This window comes from Cupressus sempervirens, chromosome 1 (assembly GCF_028749045.1).
Source record: "Cupressus sempervirens isolate cs-2001-9-10 chromosome 1, ASM2874904v1, whole genome shotgun sequence".
NCBI lineage: Eukaryota > Viridiplantae > Streptophyta > Pinopsida > Cupressales > Cupressaceae > Cupressus > Cupressus sempervirens.
The window spans coordinates 101,978,789-102,005,713 of NC_143118.1; the positions used below are offsets into that span (position 1 = coordinate 101,978,789).

The 26,925-nt window shown below is 35.7% G+C and overlaps 1 protein-coding gene across 2 annotated transcripts in view; it reads right to left on the reverse strand.

Annotated features, from left to right (window-relative positions):
- Positions 1-1,132: 1,132 nt before the first annotated feature.
- LOC149576423 (K-stimulated pyrophosphate-energized sodium pump protein) overlaps positions 1,133-26,925 on the reverse strand; it is a 199,921-nt gene continuing 174,128 nt past the window's right edge. For both annotated transcript variants that reach the window (XM_089817234.1, XM_089817237.1), the window contains exon 11: positions 1,133-1,413. In XM_089817234.1, coding sequence (XP_089673360.1) covers positions 1,225-1,413 — 189 coding nt within the window. In that variant the 3' untranslated portion in view covers positions 1,133-1,224. The remainder of the gene's footprint in view (positions 1,414-26,925) is intronic.

Below are 26,925 nucleotides of genomic sequence, written 5' to 3' on the forward strand. Positions count from 1 at the left end.
TAAACTTCTTCAAAAGTTGGCTTTATTCTAGTAGAGGAGTTTATATGTTCAGAGCATCATTATAGAGTAAACATCGATATTGCCTTGATCTTCAAAGCTTGGGCATTGAAGTTGAGTACCAAAGAGGAAACAATGTGGATGATGCAAGAATGCATCATTGAGGAGTAATGCTTTGGGATAAAATAGATGTTGGCAATGGAAAAGCTTGTGGTCAAAATTTGCACCCAATATGGCAATTTCAAGAAAGTGGATGAGTCGGAACCATCGTTACATTTATTCTTGATGTGGAGTGCATCAAGCGACAAGAACACAAAACAAAGGTGAAAATCAGGTGGAATGCACTTGAAGACTTCCTACAAACCCATGAGTTGGAGCATGCAAAAATGAAGGCTTGGGTGGAGAAGAAAGGTGTAAGTGGGTCAAGTATGGACCAGGATATTCTAGGTTCAATGGCTCCATGGGGAGTAGGTGTGACTTTTTTGTTTTTGCAATATTCATGATAGTATAGATGTATATTGTCATATGGACTAGTATTACATAGTACATAGGATGCTGAATTAAAGGTTTTATGGGATGGTGATGCTCCAAGACTCACTTGGCCTTTTGATTTGTAATGTTTTACAATTAATATTAATAAAAATATGTCTCCCTCACTCATCAAAATAAAGAATTAAAATTTTTGAAGCTATGTATTAAGTCATAGAAACACAAATAGAAATAGTCTAATATATTTATAAAGTATCTTGTTTGTGAGGGGGGGAAATGATTAATGAATGTGATAGAGATCGTTTTTGCATGTAGATGAGATAAGTTTTTAATCATAAAACTTATTTTGCACATTTAGACAACCAAGTTGAAAAAATGAATCTTTTGAATGTTTGTTGAGAGAAAAAGAAAGACTGAACAAGTAAACATGTTATACCACAAGCAATCAACCATAATCCTCCTTTAAAATAAAGAGGGACCAAACTCATAAAAGTTCAACTTTCAGTCTTAGAAAGCAATTCTAAATATAGAGTTTTTATTTTTCCTGTTTGAGAGTTGATTTATTGAAAGAGAACTAGAAAGTCTAAAGAATAAGATATCCAAATATAATAAATACACAGCCAAGACATTGATATTTCTCATCACCTTTGTTTTTGCAAACTAATGAATTTATATTATATTATAAATAGGCTTCATACAAGGAACTATTCTTTCATATTGAAAAACCCACACAATTGTTCATCTTCTATTTCTTAGGTTTGTCTGTTGACCGATAACCCTTTCATATAGTTTGTACAGAGTCATCCACATAGCGCACACCAATGCTTTTACACATGTGATGATAAAATTCCAGCAAGATGAAGGCCAGTAGTAAGGATGAAGTAAACGAAAAAATATGCTGATCAGATGTCGAGGGTAACGCCCAACCTGTATAAACAAAGATATCATTTATTATTTCTAACAAATGAATGACAAAAATTGAGGAAATTTTCAATTTGCAGATTACTTCCTAACTGAACCTCTGCAACATGCATTCAGCTTGCAACAACTTTAGAGAAATCAATTAAATTAGTCTTCTCTATGTACATTCTACCATAGTGATCTTCTGTCTTAATTTTTTTAATGTTCAGCACTGTAGTTTAAATTTTGTGGACTTTTTCTTCCCAATAATGCAATTAGTAAAATTCTGAATTTTTGACACTAAGTTTATTGATCATGTGGAAAAAATAGGAAAGAACACATTTTTCATTTAATAGCTGCATAATTTTGGCCCTTTTAATTTATCTATCTAATTTCAATTCCTAAATTAATACCTCCATCATTATCTGAATAGATTTGCAATTATCCTTTATGTTCTAAGTTAACAGTTCAGCTTTGGGTTCCCCAATTCAGTCCAAAAACATTTGGGGGTTATGTTTCTTTATGGTTTTTGTCAATACAAAAACATATAAAATAAGAAAAATGTACATATTTATAATTGCCATATATTAGTCAAACTCACCATCATGATGAGATGGAATTGGTGTACCATAAGCAAAAGTGTGTAGTGGGGGCTGGCACTTGAAGCCAAATAGACTTTCAAATCATTGCAAGGAATGGAACCTTGGAAAGCAATGGTTAGGCACAACATTAGTAAAACTGACCCATATAAAAGGCCCTCATGGAAGGATCTTCACCTTTGTGATCTCACTGCTGGTTCCTTTCCTATCAAAGTGTCAGGATCTCGTGTGTTTAAATCCATTTAGAAAGGCTGGGAACATGTTAGGCAGCTTGTAACACAGAATTGGGATTATTTTAGAAGAAAGCAAAAATAAGTAGAGAAAGGTCCATTTTGTGGAATTTGAAACATAGATGCAAACCCCTGGCATTGCTACAAGGTTGTTCAACAAGAGCCTAGGCTAAGAAAGGAATTAAAAGATCTACAGACATCATCAAAGATGGACATCTGATGGGCTGGGAAGAAATATATCAGAAGTTCAATATCCCTTTAGTACATGTAGTGCAGGACATATTCAATGCTTAGAGAGGCATGTAATTCCTTGTCCGTCCCCAATCAAAATGAGATTGATAACAACAGGTTTACCTCTTACAAGTGGCCTAATGGGTCACTGCTCCCCTCTGTGAAAGCCAAGAGTATCTATTCCTTCCTCACTGTGTAATGTTTCGTTCCAATTCCCAACTAGAAGTTGCTTCTAGTTCCCAATTGGAAGTTGCCCGACGTACGCCTGGAAGTTGCTTCTAGTTCCCGTCAAGAAGTTGTTGGGCTATGTCTGGAAGTTGCTTCTAGTTACCATTAGGAAGCTACCTGGTTCCCGTCAAGAAGGTGCCTGGTTCCCATCAGGAAGTTGCCTGGTTCCTGTCAGGAAGTTGCTTCTAGTTCCTAGTAGGAAGTTCCTTGTTCCCGTCAAGAAGTAGCTTCTAGTTCCTCTCAGGAAGTTGCTCGGTTCCCATTGAGAAGTTGCGTCTAGTTCTCATCAAGAAGTTGCTTGGTTCTTGTCAAGAAGTTGCTTCTAGTTACCATTAGGAAGTTGTCTGGTTCCTATTAGGAAGGTGCCAGGTTCCCATCAGGAAGTTGCTTCTAGTTCCTAGTAGGAAGTTCATTGTTCCCGTCAAGAAGTAGCTTCTAGTTCCTATCAAGAAGTTGCCCAGTTCCCATCGAGAAGTTGCTTCTAGTTCCCGTCAAGAAGTTTCTTGGTTCTTGTTAGGAAGTTGCTTCAAGTTCCCGACACAAAGCTGTTTGGCGTATGATATCTAAAATGGTGATTCATTTGAGGTGTTTGCACCATGGGGAGCAAATCAATATGGAGTTTTAATATCCTTCATTAACGAATTAGAGAAGACATCTCATTGTCAACACACAGAAGTACACTATATAACAAATACACAAGCAAGTCACAATTTATCATAGAGAAAATATAGTTGCAAACAATGGTGGTACTCGTATTTTCCAAATCTAAGAAAAGCAATACAAAGAACAAAATAGGGTGAGGGAATCCCACTAAAACTATGATAGCCAAGTAGGAAAAGTCTTGCACTTCCGAAATGGCGAACAATACTGAACTTCAATGGGAATTTGTCATGCAATAAAAATATTCTAAATTGCATACCAAAAACATCCTACAAATCGGTCATAAATACCTCTTCGTAGAAAACTCTTGAGGGTTTACAAAAGAATACCAACATGGAAAACACCTAGGGATAATTAATAAAAATTGGGCCTCTTTATTAAATAATCAAAGGTCCAATTATAATAATATTTAAATTTTGGGACAATTAATTATTTGAAGTATTTTATTAAAATTGGGTACATTACAAATCCTCTCTACCCAAAGATTGGTTGTTGTCAAGCAATCTAGAAGCTCCATGATCCCAAACCATGTGTGGACGTTGATAGCTATATCCATTGAAATCTCCATGCTTCTTTAGGATCTCATGCATAAATGGACTCAATCGAGATGAGTAGACTTCCACCAAGCCTCCATTGTGCCACTCTGATACAAATATTGCTATGTATGAGAGCACCAAGATCCCAAACCAAGCGTGAACACTGATAGCCATATCTACTGAAGTCTTCATGTCGCATCATGATCATGTACACGTACTTTATGTAGGCAAGAAAAGTAAATATCCATCAATCTTTTGTTGCACCACTCTAATATAAACATGGTCATCCCTAGAGTCATTAGGATCCCATTGAGACGCCTTGATGATCAGATCCAAATCCTTCATACCATAATGCTCATAAATTTGATCAGGGATCTTATAGCTCAGGTACAACTTGTTTCGTTGAGGATGGCCCTCACACAAAGAGGTGGCAATCATGTATACCTCGTGCCCAGCCAAAGGGTAAACTCCATATTCAACCAACTATAGAGATTGCTCCCGCAAACAATCCTCAATAGAGTCTGCATTACCAAGAAGATGAACAACTACCCGTAGAGTCTACATATTTGGAGGGTTGCTAGGAAAACCCATATTTCCATCATGCTGATTTTTTGGTGTTGGTTTGACGATGTTTGTGCAAGAATCTTCCTCCAGAATCGTTTCCTTCATCATGGACTCGAGTACCAAATAGATTCTATCTTTGTGGTAAATGATGTTGCCAACCACCTTGTATCTCTCATCCTGCACTTGACCATCCAATAGTTGGCAAGCAAAAGTATTCATGGAGTATTCGACCAATAGATGTGTCTTCCAATCGGAAAAAATTTGAGATAGATACCATATGGCATTGTTGGGTGTTGTAGTGTGATCCAAGTTCAAACTCTCAATTCTCCCAACAAGCTAGCAGAATCACTAGCTTTGATACCATTGCAATCTTTCATTCCAGTTCCCAACTTAAATTTGCCTAGCGTACATCTGGAAGTTGCCTAGTTCCCATCAAAAAGGTGCTTCTAGTTGCTGACAGGAAGTTGCCTGGTTCTTGTCAAGAGGTTGCTTGTAGTTCCCATTAGGAAGTTGCTTCTAGTTCCGGTCAAGAAGTTGCTTCTAGTTCCCGTCAAGAAGTTGCCTAGTTCCCGCTAGGAAATTTCTTTTAGTTCCCATCAGGAAGCTACTTGGTTTCCCATTAGGAAGTTGCCTAGCGTATGGTATCAGAAAAGGAGGTGGTTCGTATAGGGTGTTTACGCCGTGGGCAAGAGATCAACATGGAGCTTTAATATCCTTCATTAACGAATAAGAGAAGAAATCTAATTGCCAACACATAGAAGTACACCATATAACAAATACACGAGAGAGTCACAATTTATCATAGAGAGAACATAGTTGCAAACAATTATGGTACTTGAATTTGTCAGATCCAAGTAAAGTAATACAGAGAACGAAATAGGGTGAGAAAATCTCACCGAAACCATGATAGCCAACAGGGAAAGCCTTGCACTCCCAAAATGGCAAACAATACTGTAACTCCAACAAAAATTCTCAGTATAATAAAAGTTATCCAAATTGCATACCAAAAACATCCTACACACTAGTCATAAATACCCCTTTGAAGAGATACTCCTGAGGGTTGACGAAAGAATGTCAATACGGAAAACACTTACGAATAATTAATAAAAATTGGGCCCCTTTATTAATAAGCAAAGGTCCTTTTATAATATTATTTACATTTTGGGACCATTAAGTATTTGAAGTATTTTATTAAAATTGGGGACATTACACACTGATGAAGGCATTTTTGATGATGTGAACTCTTGCTGAAATATGAAACGTGATCCCTCTTCTTGGCAGAAAACATTTGAAACGCTATGGGCTAATCTGGTGGAACCAGAAAAGAGGTGTTTTGTGTGGCATATCAGGAAAGTTAATGGGGAAATACAATAGCTGTACATTTTGCGGAAATCCAAAAACCATGAACAATCTGTTATTTGACTGTCCTTTTGCTAAAGAAGTATGGAGCATTAATGGCATCTCTGTTAACATTAATATCAACATTCTTGAGTTTGATTTTAGTTATGTCTAGAGCCTTAGGAAGAATATGAATATCTTTTGGTCTAGCCTTTTTGGAAATCTTACGGCTCTTTTGTTAGTTTATAAATGACAACATTTTTACTTCTTGTGTTTGGGATAGAGCTCTTACTGAGTCTTGGAGGAGACTCATTTTTCATAATATTGATGTGCAGGGTACAGTTACATTCAGATTAGCTAAGAAAAAATTTGAAAGGCTGCTTCAGGATGGTACAGAAATAATCAAGTGGGAAGTCTCCCATGGGTTCATATGAGCTAGACGGTCTGAGGCAAGGTCTTCTTTTGAGATGGCATTGCAGAATTTCATAGTGGAGTTGAATGTGTTGCATGAAAGGGAGAGATAGGAAGCTGATGCAGAAATTGTAGTGGCTGAAGTGCTTCTTGCAGTGGTCCCACATGCCGATATTCCAGTGGCTGAGATAGTGGTGCATTCTGTTAATGTTGTAGCTTCAGTGAGATTGAATTGACCTAGAGATAATCCTTCTATGGTTATTGGTTAATCATCAAGTAGACAAACCCTCATATATATATATAGATGTTAATATTCTCTAAATGATTATTAACTTATAAGTTACCAAAGAGACATGTCTCTTCTATGCATATTTATACAACATTCAAATTTGCGTTTGGAACACACAGAAATAATGGCAGTGTTATTACATTTGCAGAAAACAATCCTACAAAATTAACATGGTATAAGAGTAGGTCTGCAAATATAAGATAGGATTGAGCATGAAAGAAGAGATCATAGAAGGGAGAAGATCATAACAACTTACTATTATTTACCTACATTGGTTATGCTGGACAGATCTCTCATTCTCTATATGACGTCTTGTATATTATGGAGGCTCATTCATTTGAGGCAACAATATCTTGCAGATGAAATGGAGCCCATACATAACTACCTCCTTATAGTGAAGCACTCAAGTATAAGTTTGACATAAACTCTCGATGAGACATCTTGTGTATGCTTTGTTGTCTCGCTGAAGGATTGGTGAATATAGCAACTGTGTAGCAGTCATGATTGTTAGCATATGAAACTACTTTTCTTGTTCATGAGCCAAGTTGGAAAAAGATGGAATTTGACTCATCCACAAGTTGAAAAAGTTTTACGTGCAATATCATATGAATTTGACTCATCCGCAACTTTGAAAAGTTTTCCAGATGCATGACGCACCTGAGCAAGAACTAAACGAAGCAACCTATTAAGCCTCAAAATCTTTAGAAGAACTTGTTTCGGTTAAGCTCCAGGATTTGGAGATTGGGAAGTGGAGCGAATGTTGTGTGATTTATGGTGTACTTTGTGAGAAGTCTTTCAAATTCAAAAGAATCTACACTCTGCTAGAAGAGATGGATACTGGGAACGTTGTGGGTATTTCTATTGTTTCTTCAGAACCGTCATCCATTCATCAAGGGTTTGCAAGAGATAAATATCCTTAGGGCAAGGGGCCTTTTTCTTGTTCGGCCTAAGGGTGGGATCGTATTCATTGATGTGGATAGTCCCCTCTATATTGAAGCTGCACAGAGCGATCCTGCTCACAAATTGATCAAAGAAGACAGTTGGATAACCATGGGAAACGCTCCTTGGCATGCAAAAGATTGGGAGAAATGTAGATGAGTTTTTACTGTCTTCACTCTTTGTTTCAAGAAGATCAATTGAAATAAAATTGTGTTGTGGCCAAGTGATGTATATGGGATTGTCGTGTATAAATTGGCATCCCGAGGTGTCATTGCATGAGGAGTTGTGACTTCACCATGATGGTATATCTCACCTTGTTCAAAATGGCGCTACGGAGAGCTTTCAACAGATGCAATTACGACTTAAATCCTTTCTTCTATGGGGTGAGGCCTTTCAACACAGGTGATCTAATTGTTTATTATTTATACCTCAAAAATGTATTTGGACTGCACAAGATTCTGCACTATAGAATAAAATAGAACCATATATTGCTGCACAAGACATTCTAACAAATTTACTCAACATATTGGAAACCATCACCAATTATTAATGATGGAAGTTGTTTTTCCAATTGATGTACCAATTAAAAAAAGGTAGATATGCCAAATTGAGAGTATTGGCAGAAACAATTCCAAGTATTATTGGCAGAAATGTTTAGGTCAGTAATATATATTTTTCCATGACACATTAATGACAAGACACGAAGTATCAGTTCAAATGTCACTGAGATTGGAAGCAATTCTAGTTCATCAGTGAATTACTCTTCACTTAGCAACAGATGAATAGCTTTGGTTCTAATCAATCTATTTTAATAGAAACAATCAACAACAATCATGACCAGGTATCACTAAATTAATGATTAAGACAAATGATCATTAAGAACATATTTATAATCAATGGTAAAAGAGTTCATTATATTAAAATACTGATTGCAACATGAAAATAACAAAGATGGAAATTAATATATGACAGCGATTATGTTAATGGGCAATATGATGGGATTATATCAAGATCAATCAATATCAAACTACAGTTATGAAGAGTTGTATATGGTATAAGACTTAACTGGTTTGGATCAAGTGATGATGGAAATATAAATATATTTAGAACCCTTCTGATAATAAGGAATGATCAAATATAAAATATATTTTTCTTCTATGCCAGGAAAGATAAGTAAAAGATGAATTATTCAAAATACTGGCAACATTGAAGATTAGTGTTGCAATACCCCTCCTAGCTGGATAAATTATAGTAGAGGAAATTCAAATTCAACCATTATAGATGCTTATACTTGACGGGTTGTCAACAACAAACATCTGGTATTCAACATTCTAAAAATAAACAATTATCTAGTAAGAATTGTATTAATTCTTGATGAAGCTAAGCCTCGGGATAAATCTACAAATTCATTACATTCACTCATATTACTATGGAATCAGACAAGTATAAGTGTGAACGAGAAATTGCTCCCATGAACAATGTTGTGATCATTGAACCAATAAACATGTGCCTATGATGACGAGACCTATTACAATAGATTCCACTCTAATACATTCTGAAATACAAATACTAATCCAAATTGAAGAGTTGTTGCAGAAGTAATCAAGAGAGTACACTTAGTTCTACACACAATTTGGATCACGATGGACTAGACCTCAGTCCAATACTTTGATTAAATATCTACAAGATGAATCGAGTGATTCGGAATAAGATCAAGAAGGAAATTCATACACTCTCAGAAGCAGCAATGAAGAAGGATGATTCACCCATCAATGGAGTCATTAGAGATAATTCAGACATATCATACAAGCTAAGCATGTATTTGACCCTAAGCATCATCATATAAGTTGAGTGGATGATCATGTTGCTGCACTTGCAGTTCTACAATTTCTTTAGACACTTTGGACTGGTTGATATTTGAGGCTTAAAATCATCTGATTGTCGCTTCAAATATAGAGGTTGATGAGTAACTAAGGTAGAGGTTGATATCATTCATGCATGACTATCTCTCATTTGGGCTTGATAGTGACTGAAAATGGAATAAGTGGGAAGTTACATTGTTGGGGGAGAATAATAACAAATGTTCTATTCCAACTTGAACAATCTTTAGAGAGGAGATTTTCCATTCTCAAATGTCTAAGGACCCTCATGTGCAGATAAGTATTCTTATCTTTGAGTATTACATTTGTCTACTCATTGTAATCTCTCTTATTTCTAATTCTATATACATACTATAACAGTTATTTGCCTTAATCTTTTCCTTTATGTCTAAGGATGTTCTTGTAGGAAAAGAAAGTTTGTACTTTACACATACTACCAAATATTGTGCAGAATCAACCTTATGAAAGTAGCTCCAAAGAAAATGTGATCTACAATTCATTAGTCATTTGATGATCAAGCTGGATAAAGTAAGGCTCTTGAAGCGAATATCCTTGATGATTGAGACACTGAGTATCCTTCTATATAAAGAGGGAGTCTAACACTTCATCAGAGGCAACCTTGTACAAGGAGGTCATAAGGTTGATATTAGATTCAGAGGGAGACTGACATTCCATCAGAAGAAGCAAACTCGGATGGAAAAAGTCGATAGATTGGGAAGGAGAAGTTCAAGGTGAAATTCCTTGAAATGCATTATTCTCTTTGAGAGAGAAGTTTGAGGTGAAAGCCCTTGTTCCACCCTCTAGGAGCAGCAACGGTTGATCCACCCTCTAACTTGGTTCATGGTGGATATCATGAGAGTTACTAGTTTACAAAGGTGGGTTATGTCATTAAAGGTGATGATCTTTCATTGATGTATTTGTGACGTCGTTATTGTAAGGTGACAATATTAACAATGGCTTGACCTATCATCATGATGAACTACATTAAGTTGTTGTTCCAAAGATCATGACAACAAACGTATCATGATGGACTACATTAAGTTGTTGTCCCAGAGATCATGATACTTGTCATGATGGACTACATTAAGTTTTTGTCCCTAAGATGAGATTGTTATCTAATAGGCTACATTCAATTTCTGTCCCAGAATGTGTCGGAGATTAGATAACACATTTCCTTTTAGGATATAACATATTTGGTAGGCATCATGAACATGATGCCATTGCGCATACCAAGAGAATATAAGTACGATGAATATCATATGATTGATATTTCTTATTAAATCATACTTCGGATGATATCGAAAGATAACATATAATTTGATGGATATATGTTAATATCCTTAAATATGTAATTCCAAGAATATCATATTGAGATGATATCTCTCTATATGTTTGAGAGCATAATGTGTTCTATAACAATCCTCCCTCACTAAGAGGAAGTGTTAATGTTGTAGCTTCAGTCGAATTAAATTGACCTAGAGATAATCCTTCTATGGTTATTGGTTAATCATCAATTAGACAAACCCTCATATATATATATATATATATATATATATATATATATATATATATATATATAATGTTAATATTGTCTAAATGATTATTAACTTTAAATTACAATAGAGACATGTTTCCTCTGCTCATATTCATATAACATGCATATATGCATTTGGAACACACAAAAATAATGGCAATGTTATTACATTTGCAGAAAACGATCCTACAAAATTAATACATCTAGATAGTGACTTCATATAACAGAACAGGGAAATGTGATTGAAAGAAAGCCCACTAGAATGGACGGCGTGGGTAGAAAATTGTGATTTAAGGAAAAAAGTGCAGTCCTATATTATCCTTTTGTGTTCCATAGTAAACACATGTAGATATTTTTTGCATTACGAGTGTTGAGAGACAGTTGTAAATGATTATGTAGCTGATGTAAATGCTTGTATAGCTGATGTATATGCTTATATAGCTGAGAGACAGATCGATACCACAATAGTCATGATATATAGTAATGTTAAAAAAAATAATGTTGGGTGTCAACAATCAGCCATTGATAAAATATCATATGGATCATCAAAAATATCATCATCGTCCATATTTAGATGATCTATGTTGTGATAAACTAGAACCACAAATAGTAGTTCTAGCACCTGCACTAGCAGTCATGCTTACTTGGTGGCTCATAGTCATCATCAACATCATGTTTAGCAAAGTGTATAGTAGAAGCATCTAAGTCAATCCCCTCTAGCTCAATATCCCACTTCTTTCTGTGTTCTTCTTTGGAGCCACTTTCTTTGTGTGTAAGGAGCCATAAGTTTGAATGCACAAACAACTAGCCTCCACCTTTTGGTTGTAGTCTATTGTGCTTTATTAAGGGGGTAGAGAGGAGTATGTGCACCAATTTCTCCCAGACCCAAATGAACTAGCAACCTATTAAGACAAAATAGAGACCTACGAGTTACAAAATTAAAAAATATAAATATAAATAACTTAAAATGTTTTTGAATAAAATTTACATTTGATAAAATTTTGACCACAAGAGGTTGTAGGTGTGTGTATGTTTCATCATGAGAGTACAACCAACTATGAGCATCGACCATATCCTTGTCTAGAAAAGCATCAAGACCAAACTTAGAGCATGCAAAACTATGAACTCAGCCCTCACTGCATCCCATGCATCATGATCGTTGAAGACCCTGTGAAGTGTTGCCTTGTACCCTTGAACAACTTCTAAATCTCTACATGGGGAAACTCTTGTGACAACAAAAAGGAGCTGAGAACTACAATAACTGGGACTCAATGCAAAGGCAAGAAGATGAAACAAAGTGTTCCTGTTGTTCCATTTCTCCACCATGATTTTGAGTAGTTCTATGAAGACACTTCTGGTAAGGAATTAAGATCAGATATAATACCTTTTAAATCTTATAAATAGATCCCTTCTAACTGTATTCACAACCTTGTATCTTCTTTTCTTGCAATTCTATATAATTAGACTGACTGTTATACAGTGAGGTTATTCTGATTTATATTCAATATATTAATAACTGACTTGACAAGTTTAAGATCGCTGCAGATGTAATGGTATTAATTGTGTATGATGTGTTTTCCAAAAATTGTGATCTTCTCACATTAAGTATAAGCATGGGGAGGCATGTCCCATGTAGGGATATGACCCTATGTGGCTTAATACGGGACATGACCTGTCATAAAACAATTACGGCTTCTAGATGCCATTTCACAAATATAGTCGCAGCCTTTTAATAACTAAGATCTGATTCAAAATCGGCACATATGCCCGATTCTTCTTGGGACATATATTTCGTCAGTCTGATTTAATATATTGATCAGATTTATTATTAATATCTTGATAATAATTATTAGATATTATTAATAAGAATCAAATTAACATGTATGTGTGTGTGTGTATATTAGTATTATATATGTGTGTGTGTGCATGTGCGTGTGCGTAAGTATATGTATATGTATAGTATTATCTAATGATTATTTTCAAGAACAATGATGATTAACATAGTAATCATGATAACTAATTAACACAGTTTATGATCAGATCAATCCGACTGAAGCTATAACATTAACACTCCCTCTTATCTAGGGAGGATTGTCAGTTAGGTCAACACAAAGTACTCTCAAACAGATTGAGAGAAATATCATCTCAATCTGATATTCTAAGAATAGTGACACTAATAAGTTAATAACAACATAGACTCGTCATTTAGATGGTACCTTACAGTATCATCATAAGTATGGTACAATTATGAATATCAACCATTAGATATTTACAACGTTTATATTTCCTTTGGCATGTGCACTGGCATCAAGTCTCATGATGCCTACCAAGAAAATATCTACATGTGGTGTCTCCAATACTAAGTCACATAGTATACACCATTGCCATATCTCATTAATATAACTTCAGAATTTACATTAGGGACGTGCTACCATGATCTCCATAGACATCAACCAAATGGCATCCATCATGATAGCAGGTTAAACTATTCTTAAGATAAAACATCATAAAACATCAATGAAGGTCATCACCTTTCATAATGTCTTCTAGACAATGTAATAACTCACATGATAAAAAGAATATACGCATACATCTTATAAAAAGAAAGCTCAACTGAAAGAACCTCAAAAACTATAACTACATTTCAATCATTACCAAGTTTACCTCTAAAGTGATCCACTTTTAATTTTAAAAGGTGCTCAGTAAGAATGTTAGCGGTTTTCTCATCTGTGCTAATATATCTCATTTGACATTTCTTTCCACCATATCTTTGATATAATGGTAGGGGATCTCAATGTGTTTTGATTCGTTGTGAAATACAAGGTTTATTGAGAGTTTTACAACTTTGATTATCATAGTGTATAATAGTGGGGTTCATGGATTGTCCAAATAATCTTGTCATTAATTTCCTCAATCATATTGCTTCTCGAGCTCCCATGGATGCTGCAATGTACTCAGCTTTCGTAGAACTTTGTGCTATTGAAGATTGTTTTCTACTAAACCAAGATATCATGGTAGGACCTAAACTAAAACAACACCCTGTGGTGCTTTTACGATCAACAACACTACCAGCCCAATCTGGGTCTGAATATCCATGTAAACATATATCAACATTATCACATTTTGATCCAAGTCCAATAGTTCCATGCAAAGACATCATAATATGTTTTGCTGCTACAAAATGTATTTTCTAGGTTCACACATGAACTAACTGAGAGTATTTGTAGCATAAAAAATGCCTGGCTTGACATTCACCAAATACATTAAGGACCCAACTATCTGATGATGCAAAATAGGGTCTGCAAATTCTAACTCAGAGGTTGCATCTTTTAACTTATGTAGATTTGTTTCCACGGGTGTCGAAATATAGGCATAGGTTTGTAGTCCATCAATCCAAATCTGTTAAGGGTGTCAATAGTATATTTTCCTTGATTTAGAATGATACAAATCTCTTTTTGCCATACTTCTAGTCCTAGGAAGTAATGTACGAGACTCAGTTCCTTCGTATCATATTGTTGCCCCACTTTTTAGTCTCGTAGTAATTTGGCAAAGTAGATGTTTCGTTATATTTGGTTTTGTCAAGTCAATAAGTCTTTCCTCTTTAGGTGATGATTGTCTCCATCGGGTTTCCATCTTTCCCCCTTTCTCGCACATTGTATAGCCGGGTGGGTTTTCCTCATGGTCATAGTTCATTTGGGTAGTCTAGATCCTTACTCGATGGAGATTCTCAAAGGATGCTACCTCAGACAAATTTACTTGCAGATTATACGAACTGAATATGAAGAAAGATAAAGGGGCGGAAATTTCAGTTTTGTTCATTTGGGTAGTCTAGATCCTTACTCGATGGAGATTCTCAAAGGATGCTACCTCAGACAAATTTACTTGCAGATTATACGAACTGAATATGAAGAAAGATAAAGGGGCGGAAATTTCAGTTTTGCCTTCTCCTTTTGTGGACTTTCGCACCTTGAAGGTAAAATTCCGCAATGAGTTTTAAATACGATTTGCAGATTTCAAAATAGAAAGGTGAGTGAAGTTATAGACAATTAAGTTGATTATCATCATATTCTAGCACGGGAATCATTCAAAAATTGCCAAAGTGTTCAGAAAAGGCATTGGCGGAAAACTCAGAACTGACTTCTCCTCCTGCGAACTTTCGTAGTCGGAAGGTGAAACTCCGCCAGAAATGTAAATGCAGTCTACTGGATGAATTCAGAAAGAAGAGTTATGTTTTGTTTAAGATCATCTAAAGTTCGGGATGTTTCAATGATGTGAATGATTTAAAACCTATTGAGATGAGTAAAAGGAAGATTTGCGGAAAACTGAAAAATAGCTTCTTCTTTTACAAGCTTTTGCACCAAGAAGTCAATTTTCCGAACAGGCATAGCTAAAGAAAGTAAAGGAAGTCAATGGGCCCCACTTCCGTTGGCGAAGTACTTTTTCTATTCTCCGAAGGCTTAAAGCGAAATAGTTAAGACAGAAAAGACTAAACGGAGGCTTCGCGAAAAATTGGAAATTGCCTTCTCCTTTGCAGAGTTTCTACCTTCAGAGGCGATTTTTCGCATTGTCCAGAAAATTAATCTTGCAGGCTTGGTTATGTAACAAATTAATCACAAGAAGCCTAAAGGATACAAGGGAAGTGAATACTCATATCTGAAAAGGAGTCTAAATGCAGAATCGAGCTGAGCGGATTTCACCCTAGGGAGTACTCCGTTTTGGTTTTTCCGAAACAGGGTAAAAATGGGAAAGTAAGTCAGTAATAAAGGAAGTTACCGTTAAGCCAACGGAAAAGTGAAAAGACATGGAGGAACCCGTTATAACCATCAGTCTAATGGATTGATCATTTATTTCGCTTGTGTGGTGTGGATCCTAAAAACCTAATGGGTAAATTGAGGTTTCTATATAAAGAACAGTATAACCGATTTTCAAATTACCATTTTCTTGCTTTGAATCGTTATGCTGTTGAATTGAACGTTGCTAATACAATACTTGCAAAGCTATTTCTCGCAATCATTTACATTTTCAAGTTTCATAGTCTACATCTGTTTGATTAAATGGCTCATTTCTCTGGATTTGATGGTTTGGGTGGAGTCCGATCAACATGGAAAAACATCACAGATACTTCACTCCGCTTTTATGATATTCTAGATTTTCAGAGAAGGATAAGGACTGAACCAACTCATCCTATTACTGAGAAGCTCCGCGGGAGTGGACTGGTGGAGGCAGCTGGATTTCCTATGGCAGTTCAAGCTCAGGAGTTGATTGTAGAATGTATCAATCATTACAATCCAAACACTAAGCAAATTTTGTTGCCTGATCAGAGTGTATTAATTTCAGTTGATAGGCAAGCAATGGTGAACTGTTTGCGAATCCCAGAACGTGAGGAGTTCTCCACACTGACAGTTGGAGGAGCCATATCAGAATTCTCTTTGAAAAAGATGGTATGGAGGAAAGAAATCATGAAGTCTTGGTTCCAGAAACCGAGGGGAGTCAAGAGTAACGTCCCTAAAACCCTTTTTGGCACTAATCTCAAGCCAGAGATTGTGGATATTATGGTTCTTTTGCATCGACTCAAAGGTGAGGCAAATGCCTTTACTTTTGTAGAGCAATATTTTTTCTTGGTGCAAATTATTTGCTCGGATTCGCAGTATATTGACTGGGCATTTGAGGTCAGTGAGCAATTATCTAGGGCTCTCAGTGCAGCCAAGTTTTATAATTCATTTTATATGTCTTCCTTCCTGATATATATGCTGGCCTCCTCACAGTTATGGCCAGGCCTCCCTAGAATTGAGGATGCGCCAGAAAATGTTAAAAGTTATGAATTTTATCCGTGCTTGCAGCTACAAAATAGCTATGCAGATTTTATCAGAGTTAATGATGCATTCACTATGAGAATTTGCAGGGAACTCCAAGGGTGTCCAGAGCGGAGATTCAGCCCAGAAGCAATGGCGGTAATCAATCAGTTTGGTTTCTTTTTTATACAATTCTCATCCTTCTCCTATTTGCGTCTTGCAGCATTCGATGGGTTTCCCTTGAAGATGCCCAGATACCCGGATGACATGATCGTGTTGATGGAGATCGTGAGACAAGCTCTCCAAGTGAACGCGTTAAGTGATGGACTGCGAAAGAAGGGATATGAATTCCCTATGAAGGTTGGAGCTTACAGTTGCGAAACCAGGTCAGATGCTAAGAACATGGTGAAAGCGTTTGAAGGAAGGTTCAAATTACAAGAGTATCAAGTTTTGAGACCCATGTTTGACCCGAATGGGTATGCTCGAGATGTACTTCAGATTGGAGGCACGATCAAACATATCACCACCATAGAAGACTACTGGGCAAATTGTAAAGATGAGCTGGAGAGTAGAGATTGTGCCTTTGCTAGATTCACGGTGGATCAAGTAAAAACTTATGGTATCAATTTGGATGTAGAAGGGCTAGAGGATGATGGCCAGAATATGTATAGCAATACATATTTAACAAGGTTGAGAAATACCCCAGTTAGTTCAGAGCCCTACACTAATATAGATGAAGATCTTGATGTTATGGTGGCTAGGATCGTCAAAAGAACAGGAAAATGGGTAGAGTGGACAGCCAAGAAGGGTCGAAGTAAGGGAAAAGCTTCTCAACAATCTCCAGCTGCTGCCACTCCCACTTCTTCTCATAGTGCCACACCCAATGTATCAATATCAGCTACTCAAGGACCAGCTATGCCTACAGGAGGAGGAGATCAACCACCTGAAAAGAACATTCCCATATCTCCGACATGTCAAGGTGGCTCTCTGCCAGTTATCGGGACCCAGTCTACTGCTGAAGAAAAAGAGACTGATAAGGAAAAAGATAGTGGTGCTCCTCCAATCTTCATTCCTCACGTTTCCCCATCTCCATCTCCACAGAATACACCTGTCCCTTCTCCTCATACTACACCACTTCCATCTCCTCATCATAGTCCTATTCTATCTGAGAAGACTCCCATTTTGCAGCCATCTGCTTCTCCAATTCAGGTAGTAGAGGTTGGAGATGGAGACTCTAGTAGTAGTGAATCCACTGAATTGGACAAGGCTGAAGGAGGAACACAAGGGGAGGAAAAAGCTCCAAGCTCATCTAGACTTCTTTCTAGAGATTCAAAGAATCCTTTCTTTGCAGAAACAATGGTGAAGACTCCAATGAAGAAGAAGATGTTCAGCATCGAATCATTAGGAGCAGCTTCTAAGGTAATTGGAACAAAGTCCTGGCTTGAAGACTCACTAGAAAGAAAAAGGAAAAGAAAAGATGAACATGTTCCTGCAAAGGACATTGTATCTCAGGTAGTTCGTTCTAGTTCTACCATGGTGAAGGTCAAGAAGCAGAAAACTTTGTCAATTCTGGGACAATATCCAGAAACAGGACATCTAACCATGGAGATTGCCAAACCCAGTAAGGCAAGGCGAATCGAAGACCTGACTCCTGGAGATTTTACTCTACATTCTATTGATCTTGGAGAAGCCAGGCACGATACAAAGGTGGGCCTATGGAGATCGGGTAATGAGATCATAGAAAATCAATTGGAGGATCTCAAGTTGTCAAAGATCAGAATGAAATCTGAGATAGAAGAGCTTAAGAGGTTCATCAGGCAATTAGTTGTCCCATTGGCAACTATTACTGGTGTACCTGCTGCTGAAAATCCCACGACAGAGGAAGTACAAGCCTTCATCTCCCAGCTGCAAAAAGACTGACATTTCGGTCAAATCGGGAAGGAATGGATTGACAAGCTCAATTCGGATGGAGTTATGTTGATTGATCAGATTGGAAATGTCATCATTCAACTAGAGACTGAGAAAGATAACCTCACATCTAATCAACATAATCTAGCCACAGAGAGAGGAAGATGTGAAGAGTGTGTTTCCCTTCTGAAGATGATTATTCGGATGAAGGCAAAAGAAGCAGTTGAAGCGAAGATTCTGAAGAAAGGTAATGAACCCCTGTTTGAATGGCTTCAAGGTATGCAATTCAAACAGGAGATGATTCAAGAAGCAGAAAAGGGGCTTAAGGAAACGGAAGATAAAGTAAAGAAGACTCAAGACAGAGCTTTTGAGTTGATGAAAGGACTGCATTCTGAACCGCAAACTAGTGGTCAAGGAAAAGCTTTGATTGGAATAGAAGTGATGAAAAATAACTTCTCTGTATATTTGAGTAACCTGTCAAGCATCACTCCTAATAGTCAAAACAGAATAACAGATTTACAGACATTGAGCGGATGCATACATGTGGCAGCTGAAGAATTAAAAAGTCAGATGAATTCTGAAAAGGAATTAGCTCGAGAGCATTCAAAATGGCTCTTAAGATTCACCAATGTACACGTGTCTAGCAATGATGAGCTAATTCCTATTTAGTTGCTGCCAGGGCATATAGAGCGAAAATGGAAAAGGGGAAGAGGTCAAAATAATGTCTCTTTTTCATTTTCTTTTGATTTTGTAAATGACAAATTAACTTCTTGTCATTTGTCTTCTGAGGAGATGAACCGATTGGTATTCCTATTGTAACGGTCATCTCTCATCTCTATATGTATAGGGCTAAATGATTAATGAAGGGTCGGCAAATTTTTGGTGTGAATCTTGTTGCAGAGACAACTGAGTTTTGTGCCATTTCTTTACTATCCGCTTTCTTCTTCTGTATGTTATATTTCCATAAATGTTAAGTTGAAGTAATTAAGTGAACAGAGTTTCATTTTGTTATTTCATTTTAATAGAACTGGTAAATCAATCAGAGAGTTGAAACTAGTTGTGGGAAACATTTCCGTTAAGTGTTTCGTTTGTATGCATTCCATCCTGTTTCTTCTTAATCGTTGTGATATTCTGTTGTGCGTCAGAAGTCATAAGATTGTGAGGGTTCAAACACAACAAGTATCTGTTAGTTGTTTCATCTGCATAGTTAAGCTTGCATTGCATTTCATATTTGCATCTATCATGATTGCTTTGTTGAGAAATTCATAAGAGTGAAGATCACAGCACAGCATTTTCGCATCTAATTTCCGCCTGAGATTTCACTTGCCTGAGTGGAACTCGGTTTTCCTCTACTGTTCTCCGGTTAAGAACATACCCCACAATAGGAATTAGAGATAAAACAAATTCATTGCATATCATTTCATAAGGGAGTTGTACCTTCCAATTCAGAGGAAATCTATCAATCTCATGATAGATTATCCAACTGTTGGCATCTAATTGTTCTTTCAGAATTGGGCATTTGGAGAGTTTATTTAAAAGGACAATCTGTTTACTAACACATATACAAAGGCAAGGTCTTGTTTGCATTTCATAATGAGCTGATCCTCACTTGTGATTAATAAATCATCAACATAAAGAACTAGGATAAGCATATCACCATTTGTTATCTTGAAGTAGAGATAAGAATCCAATTCATTTTTGGAGAATCTCAACTTGGTGAGATAACTATCTATCCATTCATACCAGGCTTTAGGAGCTTGTTTGAGGCCATACATAGCTTTCCTCAATCTGCAGACATGAGAGGTGCTATCATAAATAATAAACCCTTCAAGCTGTTCTAGATATACTTCTTCCAAAATACCATTCAAGAAAGCAATCTTTACATCGATCTGATGACTTTCTATCCTTTTGAGGTGGAAATAGCAGTTATGGTCCTTACAGAGGCATATTTGGCAATTGGGGCAAATGTTTCTTTGTAAATTCCAGTCTTCTGAGAGAAACTTTTGGTGACATATCTCACTTTGCATTTTCCAATACTTTTGTCTACTACGTGTTTGATTATAAATAGCCATCTAAATAAGACAATTGATTTCTCTTTGAACCTAGGTACAATGTCCTAAACATCTTTCTTCAGAATGGATTGATACTCTTCAACCATGGCATTTTTCCAATCTTGGTGTTTTAGTGCCTATTTGAAGGTTCAAACTTAATAAGTTCACTCATAAGAGCGATCTCTAGGCTTCTTAATTTCTCTAAATGTACCCTTAGGTGTAGCATACTTTCTACTTCTTCAAGAACTTTCCTTGCCCAGAGTGGTCTTCTTCTATTATTAGCAGGTTCAAGAAATTCAAGAGTAGAATTCACCGGTTCATAGTTTTCTACAACTGTCTCCCTCTAAAGTTCAATGTTTGAGTCCTCTTCCATTTCTTGAGGTGACTCATCATCTGTCTCACTAATGTTTTTAGATGTTATGAATGCTATGTCCGCTTCAAAAGTTACATCTCTGTTTAGCTCAATGATTTTCTAACCAAGAACATATATCATATAAGCTTTGGATGGTTCACTATATCCCACAAATACCTATTTCTTTCCTGACAGATCTAGCTTTGATCTTTTCTCCTTAGGAATGTGAATATAGACTGGGCAACAAAATATTCTTAAGTGACTCAAATCAAGCTTGTTTCTAGCAAAGGCTTCTTCAAGAGTTATGTTGTCAAGACTAGGGTGAGGACATCTGTTCTGAATCTAGACAGTAGTGTTGGATGCTTTTGCCCAAAGTTAGGTATGAAGATTCTAATCATGCATCATAGCCTTAGCAGCTTCTACGATCGTTTTGTTCTTCCTTTCTACCACCCCATTTTGTTGACGATTATTTGGGACACTCTACTCCCTCTTAATCCCAACAGTATTACAAAATTCTTCAAAGTTTTCGGAGATATACTTTCCCTCATTTTCTAACCTTAAGAGTTTTATTTCTTTTCCCAATCATATTTTCAAATAAGGCTTTAAATTTTGCTAATACTTCATTTGATTCTTTAAGTTTTCGAAAATAAATCCAGATCTTCCTAATGTGACCATCAACAAAAATAACATAGTAAAAAAAACCTCCTCGAGAGGATACTATCATTGGTCCACATAAATTAGTGTGAATGAGTTTAAGTAGATTTAAGATTTGTGTTCAATACAATGAAAAGCCCCTTTAGAATTCTTCCCTAATGCACAACCCTTATATATTCCATCAAGTTAAGGTTTTAATTTAGGTAGTCCTATAACAAGTTTTTCTATAGAAGGTAGGACACAGAAGTTAAGATGTCCTAGTCTTCTATGTTGAATTTCATTTGTATTGGAAACATCATGAGTCAAAGCTTGATTTTGAACATTACAAAATTTGTACAAACATCCATCATAAACTCCTACTGTATATGCATTCTAGATGTTAAAGTTCTTAGGCTAGGTGAGAACTTTCCAATCCAAGAATGTGATACAATACCCTTTGTCTTCCACGACTGAGATGGATACTAGATTTCTCTTGAAACCTGGTACAAATATTACTCCAGCTAGTTGTAGGATAACTCTGGATTTTAAATGAATTGTACAAGTGTCAATTCCTTTCACAAGGTGCGTAAAGTTATCTCCAATAATGACTTCTTCATCTGAAGTTTCATCAAGACTATCTAGTTGTTACTTGAATCCATAAATATGACATGATGCTCCACTGTCTATGACCCCAGTATTTCTACTGGTCATTAATTCAATTGATAATGCTAAATAGAATACCATTTTTTCAGTATCCTTGACTTCTTTATAGAGGCTTGGTTCTTGAGTCCTTTAGGACATTTTATTGCAAGATGTCCAAACTTGTCACATCTGTAGCACTAAACTTTAGACATGTCCCTCTTTCCTTTTAAATGAACGCTTCTTTTGTCTTTTCCTCTCTTTCGTTTGAAGTTTCCTTTCTTTCCTTTCTTGTGAGAAATTTTATTTAGAACTTGAATCTCTTCACTAGTTTTATTCATAATGATTCCTCTAGTGATCAATCTCAACTCTTCTTGAATACAATTAGTTTTCAATCGGTCAAACTTTGGAAGTTTGGATCGGGAACTTATCCCTTGTATGAATGATTCCCAAGATGTGGAAAGTCCATTTATGGCTAACATTGTTAATTCTTTATTGTCAATTATTTGTCCAATTGTAGATGATCTCTCAATTCAATTATCTTATAAAATAAGATGTAATAGCTTCAACCTTATTCATTTTTATATGATGTAGTTGTTGCTTTAGTGCAAGGGCTCAACTAGTATTGTTTATCTCATACATGTTCTCTAAGAAGGTAAACATGGCACAAGTTGTGTCTAATGTTGATATGACACAGACTATGTGATCCTTAACTAAGTCCACTAGGATCTTCATGGCTTTATTGTTCTTCTTTTTCAATTGAGTTTTCTCAATCTCATCATTCGGCATTGATACAACATCTTCTACATATGAATCTAATTGTTTTTCTCCAAGGGTCATCATTAATCTGAGTTTCCATGAGACAAAAATTTGCAGCACTCTCAAGTCTATCTTCAAATCTAACTTCGTTCACCATGATAGCTAACGAATTAAAAACTCCTTTTGATGATGTTTTCAGATTTTGTGAGGTTGTATATGCTCTTGGTATTATATATAACTAGGCTCTATTACCATGCTAAGGAATTAAGATCAAACATAACACCTTTTAAATCTTAGATATAGATCCCTTGTAACTATATTCACAAACCTTGTTCCTTCTTTTCTTGCAATTTTATATAATTATACTGACTTATACAGTAAGTATATTCTGATTTTATATATATATATATAACTGACTTGACAAGTTTATGATCGCTGCAGATGTAATGGCATTAATTGTGTATGATGTATTTTCCAAAAAGAATGATCTTCTCACATTAAGTATAAACATGGAGAGGCATGTCCCATGTAGGGTCATGTCCGTATATGGGACATGCTCTGTCATACAATAGCCATGGCTTATAGATGTTTCACAAATATAATCGCAGACTTTTAATAATTACACTCTGCTTCAAGTAGTCGGTGTCTAAGACCAATTCTTCTTGGAATATATATTTGGTTGGTCTGATTTAATTTATTGATCATTTTTATTATTATTATCTTGGCAATCATTAGATACTAATAAGAATCAAATGGATGTGTGTCTGTGTGTGTGTGTGTGTGTGTGTACAGTATTATCTAATGATTATTATCAAGAACAACGATGATTAACTTAATAATCATGATAATTAATTAACAAAGTTTATGATCAAATCAATCTGACTGAAGCTGTAACATTAACAACTTCCTTCAATTTCTTGCTCTTTTTGCATTTTTTGATTTTCACCTTCTCAACCATTGAGTCGATGTCATCATATACCTCCCCCAAAGAAGTCCTATCCATGTTAGGGTAACATATTATGTTCAGTAAGTACCCAATGTAACTAAGAAGATACTCAACACAATCCCCCCGATGTCATCTAAGATCATTTGCTTGATCTTTGTTGTCCTTCAAGTGCTAATTTGCCTCCATTTCAACCAATTCAGGCTGACTACCATATTAGAAAGTGCCTCACAAAACTTCACAAGTCATCTCAATGCCATTGTTTTGAAGGCAAAATAGGTCTCAACAAGCTATTTGAGAATATAAATAAATAATTATTTTTTACAAAAACTTAAATTAAAATAATTTAAATGTTTACTAAAGTGAGATATTATTATTATTTTACTTAGCTTCACCATCTACAATCTCAAGAATGTTCTAAAAATGCCTTGTGAATCTATGACATATGGTGGTTAATGATGAATATTTGAATATTTTCAGCATCAGCATATATCTATCTGATCCTATTAAATTTAATGCCAATTTTATGTAGCACTAGATTACTAAAGCGAACAACACAAGGTAGCCAAATATGTGTGAAAAATGCTCCTCAAACAGAAAGTCAGTAGCCCTACAGTTTTTGGCATTGTCTATTATAACCTGTACAACATTTGAGGGTCCAATTCTCCAATGGCTTGACAAAAAAATTTAGCAACAAATGCACCATCCTTCACCTCTCCTTCACAATCCAATACTCTCAAAAACATTACCCCTTTAGGAGATACTATAATAACATTGATCCATGGCTGATTTTTTGCATCTTTCTGTCCATCTAAAATGGACACCCCTGAGTTGATCCACAAAGCCATTATGCAATTCAAGGAGTCGTCTATGTAATTCATCTCTTTATCCAATAAAGAGCTACACATCTTTATGAAACCTAGGCCCTATGCCCTTTAAAAGCCTCATTAATTAATATCACCATGTTTGGCAATATGGGGAGCAAACAACATTGAATGTCAATCCATTCACAGATACAACTCACTATTTCATGATTTACAATCTCTCTAGACTCATACTGAAACGCCTTTTCCAGCAATCCCTTTGATCTCATGTATAGGTCATACGTTGCTTTGCTCTTCAAGTATGCACAAAAATAGACAGTTCTCTATTGGTTTGAAATAAAAAGGCAATGGAGGGGTCTTCATCTATTGAGGTCCCTTTGTCTTTCTCGAGAAAAAAATGATTTTCTTTACACTCTAATGCTTCGTCTTCTTTTTCTCGCTCTTTAGTTTATGCCAAAACTACTTCCATCTAGAAGGCCTTTATCATTGGCATTTGGACATAACATGATACATCGTCCAAGGATCTTTCACAAATGGTCTTTCGTTCAATTGTATAAGCTAACATATCTAGCTTTACAATGACCACAAATCCAAACATAACCTACACCTAAAAGTTGTTGTACCATGTCAATATATTTCCAAAATGGAGAGTACGAGTCTATTTTGAAGCAAGGTTGGTTCACGAAGCAAAAAATTGTTGTCAGACTAATACCTAAGAAAATTTCAATAAACAAAACATTTAAAGAATTAAAAATGAAAACAAAATATATAATAACCTATGTTCCACAACATTTCAGGTATAGGAATGGGGACCAAAGGGAAAATACTTCCAAGACATTTCCTAAAGAGCCAAAAATAGGGTAGAATAGGATACAAATTTTTAGCATGTGTGTGTGCATGTTTGAACTTTCCAAAAAATATTAAGATAGAGGGAATCAAAGAGAGAGATACCAATAATTGATAACAAGAAAAATGCAAATAAATCACCATTTCAAAAGTTACAACAGTGGTATAACACCACAAATGATAATAGCAATGGTATAAATCATTATAATAGCATTATAAAAATTGTCTCAAACATCAAAATATAATAGGCTACATGCACTACCTATGAAATTAAGCCACGTGCGTAGAACAATAAAACTCAATATGTTTATTATGATGAGTATTAAAAAAAAAATTAAATATTAGATTTATAATATTGATATATTTTAATATGTTTTAATATTTATTATTTAATATATAAAATTTTGCACATATTTATTCACAAATTTTAATGCTCACTCTTTTCTCATACCGAACTTCATTTCAATTTTATTGTTTGCAGACACAAATTTGAACATTGTGGTCCCCCCACATTGTCGCTTTGGCGAAAAGAATTTTAAAAGTGTTTTTTGTTGTTTTTAATGCCAAAAATCGATACACTTCCTCATTTTGGGAGTCACCTAAATGTTTCGAGCCTAAATTGTCATCCCAAATGTTTGGAGACGTTTCTTATTGTTTCCTACTATTTTTGGAAATAAAAAACAACTGGGGAATGTGGGGAATGTCCCCTTTTTGTCCCACGGTCCTTGAAATGTTTATGGGACGGAAATGAGTGCCCTAGGGACAAGAAACATGTAACCATGTAACAGATAAAAACAGCTTAATAGTTAGTTCATTTTTTTAAAAAGCATGTTTATAAATACCTAGAAGAATGAAAACAAATCAAGAACTTCAATAAAAAACATGAGAGTTCATTTGTCAAAAATGAAGGGGGGAAAAGCAAAAAACTGTAAAAAACCTACCTCTTTTAAAGAAATTTTCACTTGTGATCTTCTTGGCAACAAATGAACACTTGCAAATGCCTAAGAATAACACAACTAGCTTGGAGCTTTCCAAGATCAATCTCCAACTCTATTCATGCAATGTAAAGAAAGGAAATAAGTTTTAGCAATGGAGGAAAACATTTTTGTTTTTCATATGGAAAATGAATTTTGTTTTGCCTTTTAGATGTTTGTATGTCATATTTCAGGATTAGGGGGCCAAATGTACCTTTTTGGAACAAAGAACAAGTTTTTAAAAGTCCAAAAAATTTAGAAAAGGGACAAATTCAGCAAGCTCTAACACTGGAGGGGCCGGATGAGTAATGTTGTGGAATTACCTTGTCCAGATCCACAATGAACCAAACCTAGACCAAGAGCCAATATACTATGCTTA